At 38.4% G+C, this 24531-nt stretch overlaps 3 protein-coding genes across 5 annotated transcripts; 2 read left to right on the top strand and 1 right to left on the bottom strand.

Annotated features, from left to right (window-relative positions):
* The first annotated feature begins 6102 nt into the window (after nt 1–6102).
* LOC126801090 (protein ROLLING AND ERECT LEAF 2-like) lies at nt 6103–9872 on the top strand. 2 transcript variants are annotated; one of them, XM_050528548.1, is made up of 5 exons: nt 6103–7236; nt 7356–7534; nt 8042–8268; nt 8895–9703; nt 9838–9872. In XM_050528548.1, exons 1-4 carry the CDS (start codon nt 6231–6233, stop codon nt 9697–9699), a joined length of 2217 nt encoding a protein of 738 aa, XP_050384505.1. In that variant the 5' UTR covers nt 6103–6230; the 3' UTR covers nt 9700–9703; nt 9838–9872. The 2 variants fall into 2 exon arrangements, with proteins under 2 accessions (XP_050384505.1, XP_050384503.1); XM_050528546.1 differs by having other exon boundaries at nt 8895–9872.
* Nucleotides 9873–15469: 5597 nt separating this feature from the next.
* Nucleotides 15470–16680, top strand: LOC126801101 (senescence-specific cysteine protease SAG39-like). Its single transcript, XM_050528560.1, has one exon. It carries the CDS (start codon nt 15509–15511, stop codon nt 16532–16534), a length of 1026 nt encoding a protein of 341 aa, XP_050384517.1. The 5' UTR covers nt 15470–15508; the 3' UTR covers nt 16535–16680.
* Nucleotides 16681–17296: 616 nt separating this feature from the next.
* LOC126801110 (ras-related protein RHN1-like) lies at nt 17297–21400 on the bottom strand. 2 transcript variants are annotated; one of them, XR_007672747.1, is made up of 8 exons: nt 21243–21400; nt 20186–20263; nt 19923–20090; nt 19174–19222; nt 18483–18556; nt 18199–18292; nt 17811–17986; nt 17297–17626 (listed from the first exon to the last, which is right to left on the bottom strand). XR_007672747.1 is itself a non-coding variant. In XM_050528568.1 (7 exons), the coding sequence occupies exons 1-7, from the start codon at nt 21279–21281 to the stop codon at nt 17886–17888; spliced, it is 603 nt and encodes a 200-aa protein (XP_050384525.1). In that variant the 5' UTR covers nt 21282–21400; the 3' UTR covers nt 17297–17885. The 2 variants fall into 2 exon arrangements, 1 of the variants encoding a protein (XP_050384525.1); XM_050528568.1 differs by having other exon boundaries at nt 17297–17986.
* Nucleotides 21401–24531: the final 3131 nt, after the last annotated feature.

The following is a 24531-nucleotide window of genomic DNA, read 5'->3' as shown; positions in this document are numbered from 1 at the left end:
GTCACGTTATCGAGACAGACTTGTAAGCTAATTAAATCCGGCAAAACCGGCCAGGAGGAGGCCTTAATTAGGGATTTAGGGCACAGACCCTTGATGACAAATGCTTCAGATCGAGTTGGTGATGAGTTGTGTTCTGAGAGTATGATACAAGGGAAATCGTAGCGATTGTGTGTAGATAGAAATAATTCAAAATCAAGCACTTGGACTCCCTTTGTCATTGCAAGGCGAATCCAGACATCCAGGGTTTTAGAAGATTCTCCATCAAAGAGGAAAGAAACTATGAAGGAGTCTATCTTGTTACGACGGTAAAGATGCAATCATGCAAAAGTGTGAACCACGCCTTACAAATTCTTGTCTCTTAAACTGCGCTTGAGCAACTTAATTAATATCATAGCCAAATCGATCTTTGCACCCAGGTCCAGAATATCTGCTTCCAAAGATGTTTGGAATGTCGAATACAGGATTAGGTCTTGTAAGAACAGAATCCAATCACCAGTGCCTTCCCTGACGGGAGATTATACTAGTATCTAGTACGTCATTTATTGTTAAAAATGAAAGTATGGATGAGAGAAGGCAATCCGGTAACTCGATCATCAATCCAATCCTTGTTGATTTGATCATCCATTATCTTCTCGATGCTGGACTTCCTGGCAACTACTGCGTTTTTTTTTTCTTTTTTGGATATAACTCCTCTTATTTACACTTATTTCTCATTCAGTTGTCCCAACTTATAGTAGTAGTTTGCCGGAACATGGAACTTGATTTACGGACTTAAAATTCATCGGGTCATTGTACTGTTTCTTAAGTCTTATCTTTGTTGTCGTTCAGGGTCAATCCTGAGATTTTAAGGGTCTTGTGCGAAATTTAAAAGTGGCTTCAATATATATATAGCGAAACTATAAAATTGTATAATTATAGTTGTGTTTTTATGTTTCGTACTTTCGCAAGTCTAATATTGCAATGATCATAAATATATATGTAGAGCAATTGGATCTTCTAAAATCTCAACCATGCAATACATTAATTTCATTATAAAATCAAGACTCCTATATAGTATTTATGTGATTTGATGCCTACTAAAAATATAAAAAAAAATTATGGAAGCTGGGTATCGAACCCAGGATTGATGAGTTGATTAACCAACAGCATAAGGCAGTATATAGTAATACGTGGTTTTGAAATAATATTAATATACGTAGAAGATTTTCATGGGTTACGGCCTTACGAGAGACTTATCGGATGGGGGCCTTGTGCAGCTGCACCAGTGGCACCCCATGGCTGGCCCTGTGTCGTTGATTAACATGAGAAGAAAGAAGCAGAAAACTGATAAACATATCATCTTCAAATAGATAAGATTAGTTGGATGTCAAGTGACTCAAGTCTGAACATGTTCTTATTGAGACTACACGCTATTAGTGAGGACTCGTGTAAACTATGCGAAGTTTCAAGGCAAAATATGATGCAAGGCAATCAAGCCGTGGATAAATTCATAGCTTGTGAACTTATCTATTCTAAAAAAGAACAAAGAAATTGAAGCAACAATGTCTTGGTAACTAGTGGCGGATACATGTTGAAAGCTTTATGGGCTCAAGCCCATATGAAAACTTACCAAGATATATTTAATGTATATGAGATACCTTTCACAAGTTGTTCTCTAATTGAGTTGGCTAAGTTATAAGCATGAAAACTACTGTGTCTAGGTTTGAGTATTGACACTCCCCCTTGCTTTGTTTTTTTTTCCTTCCCCTTTTACATTTTCGTCACAATGTTCTATCATGTCTTCTTTTTCCTCACATTAATTTTTAGTTTTCTATTACAAAATAAAATTGTGTTCCTAATTTCTTAAACAATTATTTTATCACTTCCCTAAACAAAATTGGGTTATTACTTCAGTATGAACACTTTATGCTCCTTGATCAAGTTTTATACTTAAAAACAATATTGACAAGAAAAAAAATTTTGTACCGACACACTTAATTAGCTAGACGACATCTACACCCTGGATCCGCCATTTTTGGTAACCTTTTCTACACTTCCTAGTTCCTACTAACATGCATGCAAACTCACATTAATTTGATAGGCATTTTGATCGTACACTTTTTCAAAGCGAAGGTTCAATAACTACGTACAAGAGGTCACATTGTGAGTTCATGACCTTAATATAAGTAGCGGATCCTAATCCTAGTTTAGCTCCGTCAGTTATGTTTGTTCCAACCATGCATCTCTCAAGTTCTAACCAACATAGTCATCAGGGGCGGAACCACAACCAAGGACACTGGGACTCAAGTCCCACCCAAATCTAAGGGGGGGGGGGGGGGGGGGGGGGAATACATGATAGTAATTATTGTTATAACATCATAAGCCCACTATTATTGATTTAATAGAGACCAAGTTGATTAGTAGTACTTTAAAGTGTAAACAAGGGACCTGCCGACCTCCTCTCTTATTCCAACTAAAACAAATCTCTTACATATGCAAGGCTGCTCTCCAAAACCAGGAAAGACCAAGTTTACTCTTGGCAAGTCGACGCTCGTACCCCACGGTCTCCACCCAAGATTAACTTTTCTCGGTCTCCACCCAAGATTAACTTTTCTCAATCTCTCGCATTCTTGTTATCAAATTTGTCTTTATATCAATAGTAAATATTTGAATTTATTCAAATATTGTCGAAGTAAAGTTACCGGAAAATAGGTTTACACTTACCTCACTTTGGTGTCGAATTTCTATGAAATATTATGTTATTGGATTTCTACGTTATTCATAAACTATTGTTTACGCATACAACAAAACTTTTTTGTTTGTATCTATATATTTTGAATTACATTAAAATGATTATGTATCTTCTTTTATGAAATATTAAAATAATTATTTAACTTATTTTCAATATATATAGCGCTCGCACATTAAAATTTTTATACATTATAAATTCTAATTTCACCCCGTTTTAATTCCTCAATCCACCACTAATTGTCATATATCTCACTTTGGAATCTTATACTCTTATAGTGCACGCCCTTTTCTTTTCGGTCTTTTTTTTTCCTGGTCTTTTTTTTTCCTGGTCGAATATCTTTTTTTGTCTAGAACGAACCTTTGCTATCACATAGTGGAGTACAAAAGCTCTAACAAGTTGCACCGTTAGAATCTGCCACCGTCGGAATCTGAAAAGGCCGATTTGTCCCGCCAGTTTACAGCAAAACCCTGTAAAAGTAACACTAAAGTGCAACACTGAACAAAGTGTGACCCCAAGTAGACAGTAATTAATTATTTCCTGCCATTTTAATCAGGCAGTAATAATTATTCCCTGCTTCAGGTTCCTTCTGATTGTTCTTCTGCAGAAGCAGTTGACCTATCAGAGCAGCCCACGTCCTACGTTCCTTCATATAATTATTCTTCTTCTCTTTATGGTAATTTAGATCAGGTAGGTCAGCTGCTGCATCTGAGTGGCTCCTTAACTTTGTCTAGAGGATCCCGAAGATGAAAAGAAAATCTTCACTAAACAGTTCAACTGTTCTTCTAATCTATACTTAACTACTTTTCACTTTTAATCAACAACAATTGCTTGGTCACCCAAGTAAACTACCTATATAACAATTAGATTGTCTCGTATCAATTATAGATTCATATAACGACCAAATCGTCTTCGTGAATTCATCAATAAGATTTTTTACCGAATTAGTTTCAAGCTCGATAGAAAAAATGAGCCAGTGGCGGAGCTAAAAATTACATTTGAGAGGGGTTAATATGCGGTTAAAACCTGTACCAACATATACAATTATCATATGTTTTAAGTGTAATTAAGCTAAATTTCAAATAAGAAAACTATAAGTAGGGGTGGTCATGGGACGGGATGAGACTAATCTCACGTCTCATTCCACTCATTAAGTTCGGGACGAGATTTGTGTTTTAAAAAATTCGTCCCACTCGGGATCAATCTCATCGGGATCGGGATGGGACCGGACATATCCTACATTCTCGGACTTTAAAATAATAAATATTTAATTTACTATTAATAAAATTTTAGTACCAATTATTGTAATAGAAGAAATATATAGATTGTTCCAAATATCCTTCATCATCTACTTCAATACCATGAGCTTAATTATTATAAAATTAAATTAATCATTTAAATTACAGCGTTATAGACATTGTACATAAAAATTCTAGTGTTATCATACAAGGGAAACATATATAATTGTATATTGTATATAAGATTATATAAGTTTCGATTGCTAAGTTCATAGAAATTTACAATATACAAATCGTCTTTATTTATATCATATAACTCGAACCATATATTAATGAGAAAATTAACCTGGACTTGTTTATTTTTAGGAAATGAACCAAGGTCCAAAATTCATTCTTTGAAGTTAGTCATTTCCTTATCAAATGCATCTAAGATGTTCTCATAAATTATAAATGTATGATGATGATGAAATATTTGATGGTTAAAATTCAAATGAAATTTAAAGCGGGACGGGACGGGACGGGACGAAGCGGGATATAAATTATTCGTCTCACGTCCCGTCCCACTATTATGAAACGAGACGAGATCAGGATGGGACGGGACATACGTTTTTAGACTTTAGTCCCGTCCCATCCCTGAATTTCGGGACGTGATCTGGACAGGATCGAGATTTCGGCTTTTCATGCCCACCCCTAGCTATAAGCATCTAACATATGGGGATGCCATGGCACCTACTTAGCTCCCCTCTAGCTCTGACCCTGTGAGAAGCATTAATTGAAATTTTTCTATATAACTTTTCTTAAGTAGTTTTATCTGAGTTTTTTTCAAATGTTTTGATGTCTGATGTAAAAATATAAGTTCGGATACAGTATACACACACACTAATTCGTAAAGATCTAAATTTGAGTCGTGCCTAATCTAAACTTTTTTATAGGAACTATTTTTCATGCATGCATGATGTATGTCTCTATCAATATATTTAGATCCGTGCATCAAATATTTAAATATTCATGAACTCCGATTGATTGCATCCTTATTGTGAGTCTTAAGTACGTTGAACTTTTGTAAAAATACTTGCAGATTAATTTCTTTTACATAGTACGTCTTTGGGTTAGGTTCTTTAAATTTATGTATGCTGGGCTTACTTTTGCACATATATAATTTTGAACTTCACACGATTCTTCTTCTTAATATATACAAGTTTGCTTAGTGATATATACCACAGTTTAGTGCGTCGGTGATAGGCAATTTATGCCATATGATCGAGCTTAATTTTATTTGTATATCAGTGATCTGTAAAAATTAACAACCTGCCCGGATCGGGTTGAGTCACTCAATTCTCGAGGACGACGTACATGCATGGAACGAGTGGGATGCATAGGAGCAAAATAAGAGGTACATATGTGCTCTATAATGTCGGCTAGCTCGACAGAGGTCTATCTCAATCTTACAATATATTTACATGAATCTAGTTAGGCAATCTATCGCTGATCGATCACTAAAATATATCTATGAAAAACAGTGTTATTCACATGATTATTAGTTGACTAAAGAATATATGCTTGATCACATTTTTAGGTAAAGACACTTGTAACTAAATAACTCATCTTATGAATATTTTGATTATCGCTGTTCAAAGTTAGTTAAACATGACTATTTTAGTTAGTTTCTAACTATGATCCGGACATGCTTATTATGAACGTAATTGATAATGAGTTTTATTCCTGTTTCTATATGGGGTTATAAGTAGAAATATTATGAAAAATATTTTCCATTATGTTTGACAGCCGCACCCAACCTTTTAATCAAAACAGAAAGCACAGATATTATGAACAATTTAGTAACCAAATTAACATTTAATAACTTTCCTATTTTGATTTTGGAAGTTTGTGGAGGAAACCCGGTTAGAGTACCAAGAGGGCAAGAGGTCTAACCGTCTAACTGTAACCTTGGACTGACTAGTCGACGTTGTAGCCACCTGACTTGTTTATTTCTGCCTCTTTGTACTGGTAATTTCCAAAAGTGCCCTCACAACTCCAATCCCATCAATTGAAACAAATCCCCAGTAAAATAATATTACCCAAAATAACCCCCCAAAACCTCTTCGAATCCTCCAACTGGCAGTGTGTCACCCCAAAACAAAAGAAGAAGAAAGCAAAAACGAGAGCTCTCTCTCTCTCTCTCTCTTTCTTCAATCCTAAGCTCAACTCTTCTTCTTTGATTCACTCACATTTTCCCGATCCCAAAACACCTTCAGCTCCGCCGGATGGGCTGCACGCAATCCAAGATCGATAACGAGGAAGCCGTCTCGCGTTGCAAGGAGCGCAAGCTCATCATGAAGGACGCCGTCTCCGCCCGCAACGCCTTCGCCGCCGCTCACTCCTCCTACGCTGTCTACTTGAAGAACACCGGCGCCGCCTTGAACGACTACGCTGCCGGCGAGGTGGCGCAGCACCCGCCCCAGCTCGTCCAGCCTAATTTGTCCTCCGTCCCCGCCGCCGCTACTTTTGACTCCTTCGTTCCTCCGCCTCCGCCGCTTCCTGATTTCCCGTCCCAGCCGCTCCAGCGGGCCGCCAGCATGCCCGAGATCAAGCCCGACCCGAAGGCCGGCTTCAAGCCCAAGACGATCATCGAGGAGGAGGACGAGGATGACGAGATTGACGGCGGCGGAGGCTTGAGAGTGAGGACTAGGAGCAAGAGCCAGAGCCAGAGGCAGGGCCAGGGCAACAGAGGAGCTGTGGAGACTGAAGATGAAGAAGAGGACGAATTTCCCGACGGACAGCCTCCGCCGTCGCCGACGCCGCCGCCTCCTCAGTCGGTGGAGAGCCGGACGGTGCCGCCTATGCCGCCGCATCAGGAGACGCCTTACGACTACTTCTTCACCGTCGACATGCCGGCGACGTCGCTGGATGTGCCGCCGGAGCCGAGCTACGGGAGCAGGGAGGAGATGATTCAGAAGAAGGTGTTCAACGAAAGGCCGGCGAAGAAAGTGGAGAGAGAATTGGAGCCGGAAGTGGTGGTGGAGGTGAAGAGGAGCTCAAAAGTGGTGGAGGAAGAGGTGGTGGCTGTGCCGGCTCCGCCGCCGCCGCCGGTGGTGGTGGTGGAGCGGGCTGTGAAGAAGCCGGTGAAGCCAAAAGGCAGTGTTAATTTGTTACAGGTATTTACGGAGATAGATGACCATTTTCTCAAGGCTTCTGAGAGTGCTCAGGATGTGTCTAAGATGTTGGAGGCTACCAGGCTTCACTATCACTCCAATTTCGCCGATAATCGGGGTATGCTAGATCGATCAATGAATCATTTCCATTTCTTTTGAATTTTTGATGCTCTGATGTTGATATTCGTAATGTCAGAATTACTCTGATATTTGCTTTACATTTACGCCTTATTACAGGGCATATTGATCACTCTGCTAGAGTGATGCGTGTTATTACATGGAATCGGTCTTTTAAAGGGATTCCGAATTTTGATGATGGCGGCAAGGATGAGTTCGACACTGAAGAACTTGAAACTCACGCCACGGTCTTGGATAAATTGCTGGCGTGGGAGAAAAAGCTGTATGATGAAGTCAAGGTACTTGAAATCTTTCAAATCATTTTCATTGTTTTTTCTTTTGCTGCTGTTGACAGTTTGACATAGGGGAATGGTGAAAGAACAGGCAGAATGATTCTGTATGGAAAGGATGTCTTAGATTACTTGCTGTTGCATTCACTAATCAAGCATAATCCCAAGTCTGGTTGACTGCATTGTTGTAGACGACTTATGAAATTGTCTTTGTAATTGTTTGCTCTTGTTGATTGCGGTCCCTTTTTACACTGGTAGTAATGTCATACGCAGAAACTTCAGATAATAGAACTCGATATACTGGTTTGACATTTTAAACAGAAAAGTGCCCCTGCATCCTCTGTGTTGATTTCAACTTAGTTTCATGTTGCATTTTCAGTATAATATATCAATGAGTTTATGTTTTACTGGAATTGCAATCTTACAACAATAAGCTTTACCTTCGTGTGTAATTTTATTTTTCTATATATCATCTGTGTAGTCCATCTTATTTTGGGGTTGAATATTGTTGGATAGGCAGGTGAACTCATGAAATTTGAGTACCAAAAGAAGGTCGCCTCGTTGACTAAGCTGAAGAAAAAACAAGGTAGTAACTCAGAAGCATTTGAGAAAGCAAAAGCAGCAGTGAGTCATCTGCATACAAGATACATAGTTGACATGCAGTCCATGGACTCAACAGTATCAGAGATAAACTCTTTAAGAGACGACCAGCTATATCCGAAGCTTGTTCAGCTTGTGGCAGGGTGAGTTTGCAGTGTACTCATATTTAATGTAGTTTGAGTATTTTACCTTTGCACTGATATTTTGTTTCTTGATCAGCAACTTTAAACAGTTAATATAAGTCAATAGAGGAAATTGAATTTGATACCAAATAACAAGGTTCTATTAACTTTAGTTGCTATTGTTGCCTTGGGCTGATCAAGGTTTGGTAGATACTAGATAGTTTAGTGTCTTATAGGTACTTCATGGGGATTGTTAGGTAAAAGATTAGGTCTTAGGTTCTGATATTTCATGCTGAAGAGCAGTCAACAGAAGATTACCTTCTCATCTATCTTCTGAGCAGATAGTATTATCGTTCTGTATGAAGAACCGTAAAACATCACCTTATTTGCACTTCTGGACACTTATATATATATATATATATATATATATATATATATATATATATATAGTCGGCTTATCCTATAATTTTTCAGTTTATAATTTTGTGGGATCAAGACATGAGATAGGCTTTTAGTAGCTTAGGGCGGTAATGGATTTCAACAACGTTTGTGACATTTACATCTTTAATACTTTAAATTTATATGGCTTAGATATGTAAAATATACTTATAAAAAAAAACTGCTAATAAGTGTGTTATGGACTGCAGGATGGCTACTATGTGGGAAGTGATGCGATATCACCATAAGAGCCAGTCAGAGATTGTGATTGCCCTCAGATCTTTTGATATCTCCCAATGTCCGAAGTATACAACTGACAACCACCACCTCAACACTGTCCAATTGTGGCATGTGGCGCAAGGCTGGCATATGCAGTTTGTGGAGCTTGTAAGCAAGCAAAAGGAGTATGTAAAGGCACTGAGGAACTGGTTGAAACTTAATCTCATCCCTATTGAGAGCAACTTAAAAGAGAAAGTTTCTTCTCCACCAAGAATTCAAAATCCTGCCATTCAGGGGTTAATCCTCGAATGGAACGATCGTCTAGAGAAACTTCCAGATGATGCTGCGAGAACTGCTATAAACAACTTCGCTGGTATAATACATACTATAGTGCTGAAACAGGAGGAAGAAATAAATATGAAGGAAAAATGTGAAGGTTCCCGGAAAGAACTTGACCGCAAGAAGAGGAATTTTGAAGATTGGTACCATAAGTACATGAACAAGAACATACCAGACGAAGTGGATCCAGAAAGACCAGAAATCAATGTTCGCAGTGAAGTTATCGCAGAAAAGCAATTCGCTGTGGAAACAGTCAAGAAGAGGTTAGAAGAGGAAGAGGAAACCTATGCAGGACTGTGCCTTCAGGTGAGAGAGAAGTCTATAACAAGTCTTAACACTGCTTTGCCAGAACTGTTTAGAGCATTGGCGGATTTCGCTATTATTTGTTCAGACATGTACAAAAGTTTGAATTCCAGAACAACCCACCATCAAAGCGAGAGCTCAGGAAGACAATAAGCTTGTAAGTATAATTCCTCACTGATTTTGTTCTTCCCGGTATATGTTATTTGTATCTGTGTAGCAAAATTGTGCATTTCAGATATCAGCCATGCCAGTAAAGTCGCATAGATAAAGTTGTTTGAAATGAAATCACAGAAAAAAGAAGAAAGAAAGAAGGAGAATTAGATTGATGTACAAGCTTTCAGGTTGCCTACGTCGTGTTTCCTTGAATGAGAAGTACTTGTTCCATAAAGAAAGTCGTTAAATATGAACTATGGACGTTTTTACTCCATTACTTACTCAATACTTCAATAGGATAAGATTCGAATTTAGAATAAAAACTGTTTTTCAGTGCTTCTTCAATATCTACGATAGACATGGACATCTAAGGAGCCTTTATTCTTCTTTTTTCTTTTTTCTTTCTTTTCTGAAATGGAGCTTATATGCTTATAGTCGGTGAAAGGTGTCTGTATCGCCATTACCTTTCTGTGACTTAGTATTCTCTTCTAGCCCTGTACTTTGGTGACGCTGCGGATCTAGAATTGTAGGTTTATCTGCATGTGTAAATCAATTGATACCTTTCTTCCTTGGTTAGAAAGACTAGTGGCTCAGAAAGTCCGGGCTGTAGTTTGAATGTGCAAACAAACTATATAGCTTTACATATGTGTCACTGGGGACCATGGAATATGAATATTTTGGATTTTAGCTTCTTCTTTTTTTCCGGCCAAATGAGAAACTTCCTTAGCATATTTTTCTCAACTGATGAGTCTGATGGAAACACTAAGTTGATAAGATAGAGGCTTGCATTAGAAAGTGAGTGTAAAACCCAAAGCTGGTATATAACTGGTGAGCTTGTAGTTCCAAATTTAGGCCATAATGATGGAGAATTTTATCAGGAGGTTGTGTTTTTCAGTCTCGGTCCCTTTTCTTGAGCAAGCTTCATACCTAGGTATGCTGTATAAACCTTGAAAATGAACAGTATTCTTAACAGAAGAGGATCAAAACACCATTTACTTGGAGATTGTAAGACAATAAGGCTTCAGTTTCTTTAATCATGACACTTTGCTACAGAGAACATGTTACTATAGAATGAGTACTGGATGCGAAGAATCAGTTTAACTATCAGGAATTCAGGACACGGTATAAGCACTTGCAATTGGCAGTTTGGCACTACGGATCTAGTCACTGTCATCTTGATGGTCTCTCTCATAAACTGGTTACGTACTCATTTGGCACTAGACGAGGAACGTAAATTAGTAGTGATCAAACGAAAATCATACCTGCAAAAGATATAATTCTAAATGAATTTTAATAGTAAAATTACTATATGATGGGACCGTGTAGAAAGAAATCTTCGCACCCGGACCAATTGTCTACCCAAAAGATTTACACGCAACAATTTAGTACAGGTTCGGCACTCAATTCTTTGTTTAGCCTTGTTTCAGTAAAATTTCACCGTAGGTCACACTTGGCCATGTACCGTATCATTTGGCCCGCGGGCATAAAAGTCTATGGGCAGCCCTTGAGTAGCTCGGTCCGGTCAAAGTCCAGTTAAACCCTAGTCTTATGGGTATAAGGCTGAATAGAGGCCGATGGATCAAAATCTCGGTCGGCACAAGGCCCGGTCCGTTGGAGCCCATAGGTCCAAAACATGACCCGGCCTTAAAAAGTCCGATCAAAAGCATGCCCAAAGCTCATTTATTTTTAAAATTAATAATTTTATGTGTATTTATTTGTTATTAACATATACTAGTTAAATTATTTAGTTATATTTCTTATTTTTTGTACTATATTTAGTTAAATAATTACCATATCCTAATTTTTTTCATTTTATTTTTTAATAAAAAATATGCATTACACATAAATATAATGGGCCAGCCCGGCCAATTTAAAAAGCTCGTAAGGCATGTGCCTGTGGGCCTCGATTTTATTAGCAAGCCCGGCCCGACCCATTACCGACCCTTAACTGGATCCAACAGAGAAGCACTGAAAACATGGAGCTAGGGCTCGACAACGGGCCGGGCCGGACTTTAGTAAATTTAAATAAGTAGCGGGCCGGGCTGGGTCGTGTAATTTCACAAATACGAAGATCTAAGTCCGCCCACCTAAAGCGGGTCTTGTGGGCTTGTATTAGAAAAAATATATAATACTCTAATTTAAGATTTGAAACAATAAAAGAATTATTAGAAAATATTCTAAAAAAAGTCACAAATAAATTTTAGTTTCAAAATATTGTCGATCGACACCAATAGATATGATCGATATATATATTTAGAGACCGTGTAAAAATTTCGATTTACCGAAAATTCCGACGGTCAAACGAGGTCCAAAATGGATGCAATTTTTATAGGATCACTAAATATATATATATACCCATCACATCAGATGGTGTTGATCGATCCCGAGAAGTTTCCTTCATATAGTCCCTTCATAATGCGATAGTTTTATTCTAAACTTAATATAAAGGTTATGATACATTAGTTGACACTTAGGCGATCGCCAACTCTAGTTCGAAATATGGTCGATTGTCACCAGCAGATGTGATCGGCATATATATTTAGGGACCCCGTAAAAATTTCATCCGTTTTGGACATAGTTTGACCGTTCGTACCTACGGTCAACAAAAAAAAGGCGTTTTGACATATTGAAACCTCATTGATTGGGGCTTTACTAAATATGTTTCCTATGTGTGACCGTGCACGATATATAACAAAAATTAGGTGATTTCAGATATGAAAACGGCTTTCGGCGTTTGCATCTTTGTAATGGGTCATCTCTTATGACATATTACTGCTGTTTTCGGTTTACCGGAAATTCTGACGGTCAAAGGAGGTATGAATTGGATGAAATTTTCACAAGGTCACTAAATATATATACCGATCACATCGGCTGATGTCGATCAATCCCAAGAAGTTTCTTTCATTTAGTCGCTTTATAATGCGATAGTTTTATTGTAAACCTAATATAAAAGGTTATGATACATTAGTGGACACTTCGGCGATCGACAACTCCAGTTCAAAATATGGTTGATCGACACCAGTAGATGTCATCGGTATATATATATTTAGGGAACCTGTAAAAATTTCGTCCGTTTTAGACATGGTTTGACTATTCGTATCAACGGTCAACTCAAAAAGAGGCGTTTTGACACATTGAAACCCCATTGACTGGAGTTTTGCCAAATAGATTTCTTCAGTGTGACCACACACCATAGGTAAAAAAAATTAGGTGATTTAAGATATCTAAACGGCTTTCGGCGTTTGCATATTTGTAATAGGTCATTCCTTATGACATATTGTGTTGTTTTCGATTTACTGAAAATTCCGACGGTTAAACGAGGTCCGAATTAGATGAAATTTTTACAGGGTCACTAAATATATATACTGATCACATCGGCTGTGTCGATCGATCCCGAGAAGTTTCCTTCACATAGTTGCTTCATAATGCGATAATTTTATTATAAACCTAATATAAAGGTTATGTTACATTAATGGACACTTCGGCGATCTATAACTCTAGTTTAAAATATGGTTGATTGACACCAGCAGATGTGATCAGTATATATATTAAGGGAACCCATAAAAATTTCTTCCGTTTTGGATATTGTTTGACCGTCCGTATCTACAGTCAACAAAAAAGAGGCGTTTTGACATATTAAAATCCTCATTGACCGGAGCTTTGCCAAATGGGTTTCCTTGGTGCGACCTCACACAATCAGTGAAAAAAATTAGGTGATTTCAGATATGCAAACGGCTTTTAGTGTTCGCATTTTGGTAATGGGTATTCCCTTATGACATATTAATGTTGTTTTCAGTTTACCGGAAATTCCGACGGTCAAATGAGGTCCGAATTAGATGAAATTTTTACATGGTCACTAAATATATATACCAATCATATCGACTCGTGTCGATCGATTCTAAGAAGTTTCCTTCATATAGTTGCTTCCTAATGCGATAATTTTATTCTAAATCTAATAAAATATGTATGTATAATATTTTATTATTTGACGGGCTTTTACAGGCCGGGCCTTGCAGGCCGGACCTTAAACCTCTAATCTAAACCCGGTCTTCTACCCACGGAAACGGGTTTTGGTGGGCTTTGTTGTGGGCCAGGCCGGGTAAAAGCCCATCGGGCTTGCGGGCCTCCACGGGCTTTTCGGATCCGCGGGCTAAATGATGAGGCCTACATGGGGCTATTATTGTTGAAATGTCTGAAGAAAAAAGAGATGGCTAGGAGGTACATGATCATGTAGGTGTCACTCAGATGCAAAAATTTGGAAGGCGTAGTTGAAAACTTTATGATCCTTGCGGCCAAAAATGTGTGTTATGATTTTTAATAGAAATACTCACCACATATCCCACGTGGCGTACCTCTTTAATGTTATTGGTCCATTTTTTATTGTGATTGTTTCTGATCGGTTCTTATATATAAATATTTTTTTTGCAATTTTCACCACGTGCATATTAATCTACATGGCACGAAAGCTTGCCTTGATGATCGATTCCCGCTTCGGAAGCGGAAGCGGGAGTGGAAGCGCGATTCCAGAAAAGGAGGGTTTTGGAGCGTGGTGGAAGCATTGGCTTCCTAATTGGAAGCGCGATTCCTTCCCTTCCTCCATTTCATCAATCAATGTCTTGAGTCTCTTCTTGTTATCTCATCTTCTTTCAATTTCTTCACGCGGTTAAAGATGAATAACATAAATTGATCTAATGTGTCAGAGAAAAGAGAAAGAGTTGGGGAGAGATATGAAGAAAATCTAGACGAGACAGAGAGAAGACAAACATTTTTTTTATTCAATTTAATCTAGTGACGTCTATTTGATTTGCACGTGCCCAATACTTTCACACTATACTGAACCTTCTTTTGTTTGAATTTTGAAAAGAAACTTTAATATTGCTATAACCAAGGATAATCATGGTTTATAAAACAAGTTATTAATAGTTATCAAGTTATTTTAAAACTGGATAAAATAATTAAAAAATAAAAGATAAAAATAGTATATAATATATTTATTATTTTGACGCTTCCAAAACGCACCAGCTTCCTTAATTTTTGAAAAAAAAATCGCTTTCGCGTTTCCAAACGCTTCGCTTCCACGTAACCGCACCCGATTCCATTCATCCTAGATATTAATTATAACATGGTGTCATATGATTGGCTGAGTACACCACATAGACCACCATGTGGTGTGGCTGGTAACCAGAATAATTACTCAGTTTCTAAATATTTACCCGAATCATGTAATATGTCAACTCTTGTCGAAAATTTCTCATGCTGCTTTCAAAATGTTTCACTAAGTTTCTCTTGGGGATGTTTTAATGCATGCATGTATGATGTATCTAGTATTCTAGTTACATAAATGATAACCACCACTATTTTTACAAAGAAACATACTCGATCGGGTTAAATTCTTGACACCTTAAACTTGGATAAAATCCATGCATGCACTACTCATATTTGATTATAATGCTAAAATCAGTAATCCCAATTGGACCAGGAGGAATCATGGTCAAACTTCAGTAATGCTAAACCCCTCAATATCATTCAAAAGACTAGCATTTTGTACGTATATTAGTTTTGGCTACTGACATGTCGACTTGTGGTGACATCTAATCATATTAACAGGCAATGAGTCCATATCAGAGCATTTTATGGGGCACATCTATTGCAAATCACCTTTTTTCGGCACGGAGATAATACAGCAGGTTCCATTTTTATGATCTCTAATTCTATATAAAGTACAACTGAGCAGTCAGCATTTCATTGTATACCTGCTTATCAGTTCATTTACTTCATCACATCCTAGCAATTCAATTCAAGCTCGCCTATGGAGTTCACCGACATCGGAAAATGTCTTTGTTTGGCCTTGATCCTTATGATGTTTGGAGCTTGGTCCTCAGAAGCCACTTCTCGCACTCTCCAAGATGCGTCAATGTATGGGAGATACGAGCAATGGATGGCTCGTTATGGACGTGCCTACAATGACATTAACGAGAAGGAGAAGCGCTTCCAGATATTCAAGGAAAATGTAGCATATGTAGAATCATCCAACAATGATGCAAGCAAACCTTACAGATTGAGTGTCAATCAATTTGCAGACCTCACAAATGAAGAATTCACTGTCATGAAAAATCGGTTCAAAGGCCATGAGTGTTCCACAAAGATCACTTCTTTCAGGTATGAAAACGTTACCGTGCCGGCAACTGTGGATTGGAGACAAAAGGGAGCTGTAACCCCAGTCAAGGACCAAGGTCAATGTGGATGTTGTTGGGCATTCTCAGCTGTTGCAGCCATGGAAGGAATCACTCAACTTACAACAGGTAAACTGATCTCTTTGTCCGAGCAAGAGCTGGTAGATTGTGATGTGAATGGTGAAGACCAGGGTTGTGAGGGTGGCTTGATGGACAATGCCTTCGACTTTATCAATCAGAATCATGGACTTAGCACTGAGGCTAATTACCCCTACACCGGTGTCGATGGTTCATGCAATGCACATAAGGAAGCAAGCCATGCAGCCTCAATAACCGGCCACGAAGATGTGCCTGCAAATAGCGAAAGTGCCCTTCTTAATGCTGTTGCTAATCAACCAATTTCTGTTGCCATTGATGCTAGTGGATCTGATTTCCAGTTCTATTCAAGTGGTGTTTTTACAGGCACTTGTGGAACGAGCCTAGATCATGGTGTTACTGCTGTTGGTTATGGCTTTACAGATGATGGGACTAAGTATTGGTTGGTTAAGAACTCATGGGGCGCACAATGGGGTGAAGAAGGGTACATAAGAATGCAAAGAGATGTTGATGCACCAGAAGGTCTTTGCGGCATTGCTATGGCAGCCTCTTACCCCACTGCATAATTCATCTATTGCGAATCAATCCCTAGTTAATGCATCCTTCCTAGCAATGTTCATATTATGATATGTACATGAACTTGTGCTTCAGAATACTTAACTAGAAGATCTTATCAATATAAGAATGATCGAAGAAGCTCTCCTTCTGCCTATATAGCTGAATTATCCACAAGTATGCACGTATAAGAGATTCAGGGAGACCAACAATGGGAAGTAGCAATTCTTAATCTTCATGTTCTTTATCTCAGTAAAATCCTTGCATGGCTTCCCATATTGCCATTGCCCATGGCCTCAAAATATAACATCCAGAGATGTCTTAGTATTGAATCATCTCAACTGTGAACAACAACATCCAAATACCACTCACCGAAATTCTCATTCTTCTTGATCAGAACCAGGCCAGTGTCTTTCTCCACGTTCCTTTTTCCCACCACTTCCCCAGAAATATTTCAATAGAAAGCTGAAAAGCAGCCGATGCATACAATAGACATACAAGGAGAGTAGAATGTAATACTAGATCAAACTAGACTAAGTTATGTAGTTCAATTGAAATTTTAAGCATCTCTTATGTAGGGTTGAGTAACACTAATCCTTTTCCACAATTTTATCAAGCTTCTGAGTGCAATAGGAAAGCTGCTACGCCTTTTCATACGCAAACTGCCTTTAAGAACCAGAACTTAAGATATAACTGCCATCCTAACACTACGAATGTACCAATTGTATCTGGGTGAGTAGAAGGTCAAGTTCGTTAAAAAAAAAAAACCCAAGAACCATTGGTTTTCATATGCTAAAGCATAAGTTAATACAATTGGGTAGAATTCTTTGGATGTCAATAATTCAATAAAAAGACACTAGGAATGCCCCAATAAGACGCGAATATATATGGCACTACAAGGTTTCTACTGCAAGAACCTCGTGTAACTCAAGAGCTTAGCAGTGGCATTACCTTCAGAGAAGAACTCTACAGAAAGCGAGAGACATTAAGTTATGTGCTCCAGGTATAAGTTGGTCTCTTTACCGAAGTACCATTTCTGGTTTCTGATTCATCTGCTTTTTTTAAACATCAGTCACCTCGGATGGTAAGCGAACATGGATATTCTGTAAGATTTGTAAGAATATACAAATTATCAATTTGCAGGACATAATATTATCAGCACGCATATACAAATAGGAAATTTTGTTCTTTAACTTTGAACAATTTTAAGTTATAACATCTTTGATTCCTGTGAGCAGTTTGTTGAGACGTCTCCATATGACCATGTTATATGTGGAAGAAACCAACCTCCGGCTGAATCACCAAGAGGCAAAAAGGAACCCTTCTAGAAACACTTGCCCAAGTTTATGTAAGAACAGGTAGTCAACCCAAGCAACAAAATGATTTTCTTCTTCTATCTCGTGTTTCATTGTTTAGAGTCATTCCAATAGGCTTTGCTGGGCAAGCTCTTGCTAATCTCTTTGCTGCACAGATGCAAAGCTAGATGTCTAAGCATTACATACATTTCAGAATTCTGAAAACTGACCGTTTTATTGTACTTTGAATGGCATGAAACTTGAACTATGAATAAGAAGTCTGAAGTTTGAAACAATCAAATTTCCCGGGGAGCAGCATACTATAATTACGGAGGCAATCTAAAGCATATAATTCCCTCATATTATATATGAACTTTTACCTATTTCATGGAAAAGCTCATTAATATTCTGCGAGCTTTTGGCTGAAGTTTCCATATAAAACATTCCATTATCCTGAGCAAATTGCTCCCCTTCCTGCAGTACGATTTCAAGAAAATATGAGAAATACAAATGAGTCTCAATACTTCAGAGATCACATATTTAATGTGGTATTTGGACCTCATAGTTAACAGATTCACAATTTCCAAATAAGCTCTTCTCGTAAATACTCATACAAATTAAAAAAAAAAAGAGATAAGAGGAGAATACAGAATGTTACAATTACCTCATTGTCCACCTCCCTTTTCTCCTCCAAGTCAGACTTATTTGCAACCAATGCCATCACTAGATTTAAGTTCCCTGAAAATTTAAGCAATTAATCCATCAGGATTAACAACAGATGACCATCATTCGAAAAGAAAAAGAAAAAGATCTGACAATACAGTATCATTTTTCAGGAAGAGCTGCAAAATCATTTGGATGGCAAAGAGCACACTACTTTAAAAATAAATGGGACTCAATAATGATTTGTATGCAAGAACAGAGCTTATAAAGTGTTGTTCCATATTGTACAAGCCAGAGAAGGGGAGGAAGCAAAATCAGTCATTAACTCATTCAGGACACCGACTACAATTTAGAACCAAAACGGTCACAAAAGTTTTTGTGAGATTGGAAGCACGCACAAGCACAAAATGAACCACTCTTTCTACATGACAATATAGACATGAAGACACTTGGAACACTTGAGTATTGTGTATAACAATAGATGTTATATTTGCAAAATTCAATGAGCTCGATTTAACAAACAGACTGGCGACGAAGTTATAAGCTTCTCTTGAGCAAATTATGTAGTTAAATATCATGATACGGTAAAGACAAGACAAGAACAGATGAAAAACCATACTAAACGATCTAATTTGGACTGAAATGCGAAAAAGAGATACATGATCAGCTTCTTTCAATTTTCATGCCCTCACCTTGCCTTTGCAATTCTTGAACCCACTTTTTGGCACGAGTGAATGTATCCTGGGGCCAATACACATACTAATTAGAGAACAGTGTATAATTGGCATATAGCATAACTTAGTATTGAAAATCGATAATGCATGTAAAGAATCCCACCAAATATCATTTTATGCATACATAACTCGGGAGTAAGGAAGGATAAAATTCGAAGTTAATTGCATTTATCCTGAAAAAAATGTATATAGTGCCCTAGTATTCATGTATCCTGAATAACCAGAACCAAATAAAGGGGAAAGACAGTTTACTTTGTTGGATTTCAGGAGCAGACAACACAAACCTTCCACTGACAGTAAATAACGAAATGATAGACCAACTCAACAAGAATGGAAAGCTTTTTTTGCCAAGAATAAAAAGTTTTATTAATCATTTAGCAGCAATTTACTGATTATATCATATGCCGTAGTCATTTTTATATCACTAGCAAATTTTACGTTTGTTCTTAAGAAAATCTTTTACATCGTTCTGGGATGTGCCCTCATTGTGAATATCAAGTAACCGAATAAATTGCGTCAATGGAAATCATTAGGTTGACATGCACGTTTTTTCTTCCAAATAAAAAAAGAAGCTGAAACCAAGTACTGGACTAATCTAGGGAAGTATCTTTTAAAAAAAAATACAAATACTAGGAAACGTTCAGAAAATGTATTTTAATTTGCACATAGTTGCAGCTTGCAATATATATAAACACACTTTGATTTACCGTGCTTGAGATGTCATAAACAACTACAGCCGCTGCTGCACCACGATAGTACATAGGCGCCAAGGTATGGTATCGTTCTTGTCCTGCTGTATCCCATATGTCAAATTTCACAGTGGCTTCACTTAAAGAGAGTATCTGAGTGAAAAAGGCTGCTCCTATTGTTGGCTCCTGCATTAAAAAAAAAAAAAAAGAGTTCCACAATGTGTAACATATAACTAACAAAAAAATGCACTTTGTGGGAACGGTAAGAAATCAACATGAACCTGGTGATCGAAAAACTGGCCTTTGACAAATCTTAAAACCAAACTTGTTTTCCCAGTTCCCATATCTCCTAGAAGCACCTGTAAAACAACCATTCAAGGGAAACAGAAATGAGCAGTGCCACCAACAAATATTTGGGCTGCATAACAAATATCGATGAGAACAATATGCTTGAAACTTCATTTAAACCATTCTGCTATAGTTCCAAGTATTGCTCTTATCAGTCAATTACACATCAAATTGTCAACTCATTAGATTCAGTTTTATATCATATTCATAGACACAGTCATAATATCATCGATACAACCAATTTCTATGTGCAGATTATCAATAGGTGATCAAAAGTAATCTTTTCCAACATTCTCTAGCAAAATGCCGTAGTACATCAGCTCAAGTGAAAAGTCTAGAGAATGCCACCCTTCAGCAATTAGTTTTCTGCACCAACTCCATTACCAATTATGATACTGTTATTTAACCAAACACAGCTTCAGAATGAAGAATATCTGGTGGTATTCAAATATATGTATCCTTATCAAATAGATGTAATGAGTGATGGAGCTGATTGAGCATTGCATAACTTTATTTGGAACCCCATAGGGACAATCATTGAATTTGTTCACTGCTCCCTATAACTTTGTAAATCATGAAAGGGGCACTTTTAAAATATTTGGATGATCCCAGCTCCTCTGGAGTTTCACGTCAAACCTCATTTGGATAGACAGATGGATATGCACAATCTAGATCAACTTTTGCATTCTGCGTAATGCTATAGAGTTCTTCTCTTAACAAATTATGGTTAGAAATCAACAAAGTAATCCACCCTGTAACAAATGTGCTTTGATACTCGAAGAATGCTTGTATAAAAATTCATCAGTCCCTACACGCCTACACTGATTCTCTTAATCAATATATACCTACAAAAAAACAGTAATTCCTACAAGTACTGTGATGATTGTATACACGGGAACGTCGGGAAATTAAACCAAGATACAAATAAGATCATCAAGTTTGGAAACAGAAGTTATGAATTGTAATAAGAAAAGGGCAAGACATACCCACCAATTTGGCTTGTATGATCTTGTTTCCAGGTCTTGCCATTCTCACTTGCTTTGATCAAACTTGGAGAAAGGAGGGAGCTTTACGCCTTTACAGAGGTAAAGAGCTGAACTTGTTGAAGAAATTGACAAACTTAAGAACTTGTGTGTGCTTTTGCGTAGAAAAATGATGGACTAAGAAGGCACTCCATCCCCAGTTGACTGGTAGTTCAGTTTGACCAGTTGTTTTGTTTCCTGTGGGGACTCTTCTCGAATCTCAAGACTGTAGCGAAGTGAATAACCAAATATCATAGGACTCCCATTGGATAATATGGGACCTGCTAAATATGCTGCAATCACAAGTGTCTCCATAGCCATGAATCCATGAATTTTCTGTACATTAGTGATTTGGGATTCTAGGGGGATTGATGACTTGAATTTATGTAATGATATTCGAACCCTTGAGGCCTTGACAAGAGTTTAGAGTAAATTTGATGAAATAACTTCTTTTTACTTGTTAGCTCCTTAATTCCTTGATCCCACTGTAGCCTCTTCAGATTGTTTGGTAAACATGTTTGTGTCCTACATATTTGGTCGATGAATCATGCATTTTCGGTGCTACCGTGCTAGCTTTCATAATTTTAGAATAGAGGATTCAAATTCAATTGCAAATAGCTTCGCAAATTTAGTCTTGGCTTCAATTTATTTGCTTGATCGGAATTAATCAAACTCCACCCTTTGTGGTCATCACTCAATATCTAGACACGGATGGGTTAATTAGCATTCACGTTATCTTTGTAGTTTTTACCAATTGATTTCGAATTTTCGATACATGTGTGCTGAATTTGGGGGACCTAACTTCTCGTAGCCTTGTATTCTGGTGTGTCAGCTCAGTGAGACTTACACACAACACATGTCAATGTCAAAATGTCAGTGGTGTGCCGGCTTTTGACCATCCGAAGCTTAAAATTTGAATTCAGAACAGAATTTAAGTTCAAGAGTTAAGGACTTAGGCATATTTAACATTTTTTTGTTTGTTAAATCTAATGAAAAGTCGATTTTGCCATATGAACTGTTGTATGATTGATCTGAGGCAACATGGGCGAAGTAGGTAGTTATAATGATTCGTAAGACAACGTCTGTAAGACAAATATCTTAATAATGATTCGGAGATTAATTAAAATGGAGAACAAATTGGAGAAACTTGAGGTGCACAGTGAATTGGAGAATAACTTCTTTATTTGACCAAGTCTATAAAATCAAATAGTACAAATGGTGAAACGTTGGAGAACAAATTAACTTGGCGAAAACAATCTTGGAGAAAACGGGCGACAATAGACTAGGCTGGGGTTACTTCCGGGCGACCTGTCAAACTATCACAAATTAATTGGGAAATAATAGAGATGATGGGCGTTCAATGGCTGTGATAATGTTCAGCCCGATGCGTACCATAAGAAGAACGTGGGTGGGCCATCGACTTCTATAATTTCCATTGGGCCCTCCTATTTGGATTTCAGACCCAGGGGCTAAGGGATGACCTCCTTCATTACCCAATCACTGACCGATAAACGCCGGGGGTGGACCTTTTTGTTGTATTGTCTGGCGATGCGTTGTTTGCTCTTCAAGCAAATCCATATTCAGTTAAAGCCCAGCTGTGTTGGTCTCCAAGTCATAACCTTCGATCCACTTTATGGGGATCTCAATCTCTATTGGGACCACCGCCTCTGTGTCAAAGGCTAGCAGGAAAGGAGACTGTCCCGTAAGAAATACAAACGCCTCAGGAATTCCAAAACAATAATAGATACATCGCCATAAGAAACTCGTCACTCGGTCCGTGGTGATCTTGGCTATTGTCTCAGCTTCTATCCATTTGGTGTGGTAATCCATCGCCACTATGGCGTACTTGAACTATCCCGGAGTGGTTGACGATTCCCCAATGAGGTCAAGTCCCCATTGTGCAAATAGAACTAGAGACACAATTACAGAAAGTGGGACCGATCGAGGGGTGGTTGGACTACTTAGCGTAATGATGACACTATACGCACATCCTGAATATAGCCTTGGAGTCTGCCTCCATGGTGGGCTAGTAATATCCAGTTTGGAGGGCCCTAAATGCGAAATTTTTTGCCCTTACGTGGTTACCACATACACTGTTGTGCAACACATGACGCCCATGCTCTGGGGTCAAGCACTTGAATTGGGGAAAAGACTGGCCCCTCCGAAAGAGCTGTCCACCCCAAACCATATACAAGACAACCTTGTGGCGCAAGCGCTTTGCTTCAGCTTTGTATTCTAGGAGTTCGCCCACCGTGATATACATGATAAAGGGATCCATCCAAGAAGATGGTATGAGCTGTTCAATGGCAAAGATCTTTGAATAGAGCCTGGAGATACTGGGCCGGTCCAAGGTTTCTACATGAACACCCAGAATTGTCATTCCTGGCTCGGCTGTAGCTAGGCCGGCCAGGGCATCCGCCCTACCATTCTTGGCTCCGAGTATCTATTTGATCTCGAAAGAGTCAAATTTTTGGAGTAACAACCCGGCCAGATTCTGATACGAGATGAGCCAGGGGTGGTGGCATTGCTAATTGCCATCAACCTGGTTGACCACCAGCTCAGAGTCACTGAAGCTCCGAATTTTGGTGGCATCTAACTCTTGACACAGTTGTACCCCGGTGATCAAGGCTTCATACTTAGTTGTATTGTTGGAGGCCTCGAAGTTAAACATGGGGGTGTAAGGGTACTCATTCCCTTCAGGATCAGTGATTATTATTTCCACCCCATTGGAGTTCTTGTTGGTAGAACCATCCACATAGAGATCCCACGCTGGCGCCGGTTCGGCGGCCTCAGGGGTATTGTAACCCATGGTCCCCTATGGTGGGATAAACTAGATGATAAAATCAACGGCGGCTAGATCCTTCATCATTGTCCAAGACTTGAAATGGATGTTGAATTCTCCAAGCTCAATAGCCCACTTCATAAGGCGCTCTGAGGTCTCTGGTTTCTGGAAGACCTGGCGGAGCGGGTGGTTCGTCAAGGCATGAATAGTATGAGCCTGGAAATATTGGCGGAGTCACCGGGCGGTGGTGATCAAAGCCAAGGTTAACTTTTCGATCTCAGGATACTTGGTCTTGGGGCCGTTGAGGCCTTTACCATTGTAGTACACATGGAGTTCATTGTTTTATGCCTACCGGATCAGGACGGAGCTTACCGCCGTCTGGGAGACAGCTAAGTACAAGTACAACATTTCTTCCGGTACTAGAGTGAAAAGCGCCAGGACGGAGGCCAGATAGGTCTTGAGATGGAAAAAAGCT

This window comes from Argentina anserina, chromosome 6, assembly GCF_933775445.1.
Source record: "Argentina anserina chromosome 6, drPotAnse1.1, whole genome shotgun sequence".
In the NCBI taxonomy this organism is placed as follows: Eukaryota; Viridiplantae; Streptophyta; class Magnoliopsida; order Rosales; family Rosaceae; genus Argentina; species Argentina anserina.
Note: the sequence above shows the minus strand (reverse complement) of the source record. Positions and strands in the feature narration are given on the sequence as shown.

Coding starts and splice junctions, on each gene's coding strand:
- LOC126801090 (XM_050528548.1), top strand. CDS start 6,231: ATGGGCTGCACGCAATCCAAGATCGATAACGAGGAAGCCGTCTCGCGT. Junction 7,237..7,355: donor CAATTTCGCCGATAATCGGG/GTATGCTAGATC, acceptor GCCTTATTACAG/GGCATATTGATCACTCTGCT. Junction 7,535..8,041: donor AGCTGTATGATGAAGTCAAG/GTACTTGAAATC, acceptor ATTGTTGGATAG/GCAGGTGAACTCATGAAATT.
- LOC126801101 (XM_050528560.1), top strand. CDS start 15,509: ATGGAGTTCACCGACATCGGAAAATGTCTTTGTTTGGCCTTGATCCTT.
- LOC126801110 (XM_050528568.1), bottom strand. CDS start 21,281: ATGGCAAGACCTGGAAACAAGATCATACAAGCCAAATTG. Junction 19,223..19,922: donor TTTATGACATCTCAAGCACG/GTAAATCAAAGT, acceptor TATTGGCCCCAG/GATACATTCACTCGTGCCAA. Junction 17,987..18,198: donor TGAGCTTTTCCATGAAATAG/GTAAAAGTTCAT, acceptor GCATCTGTGCAG/CAAAGAGATTAGCAAGAGCT.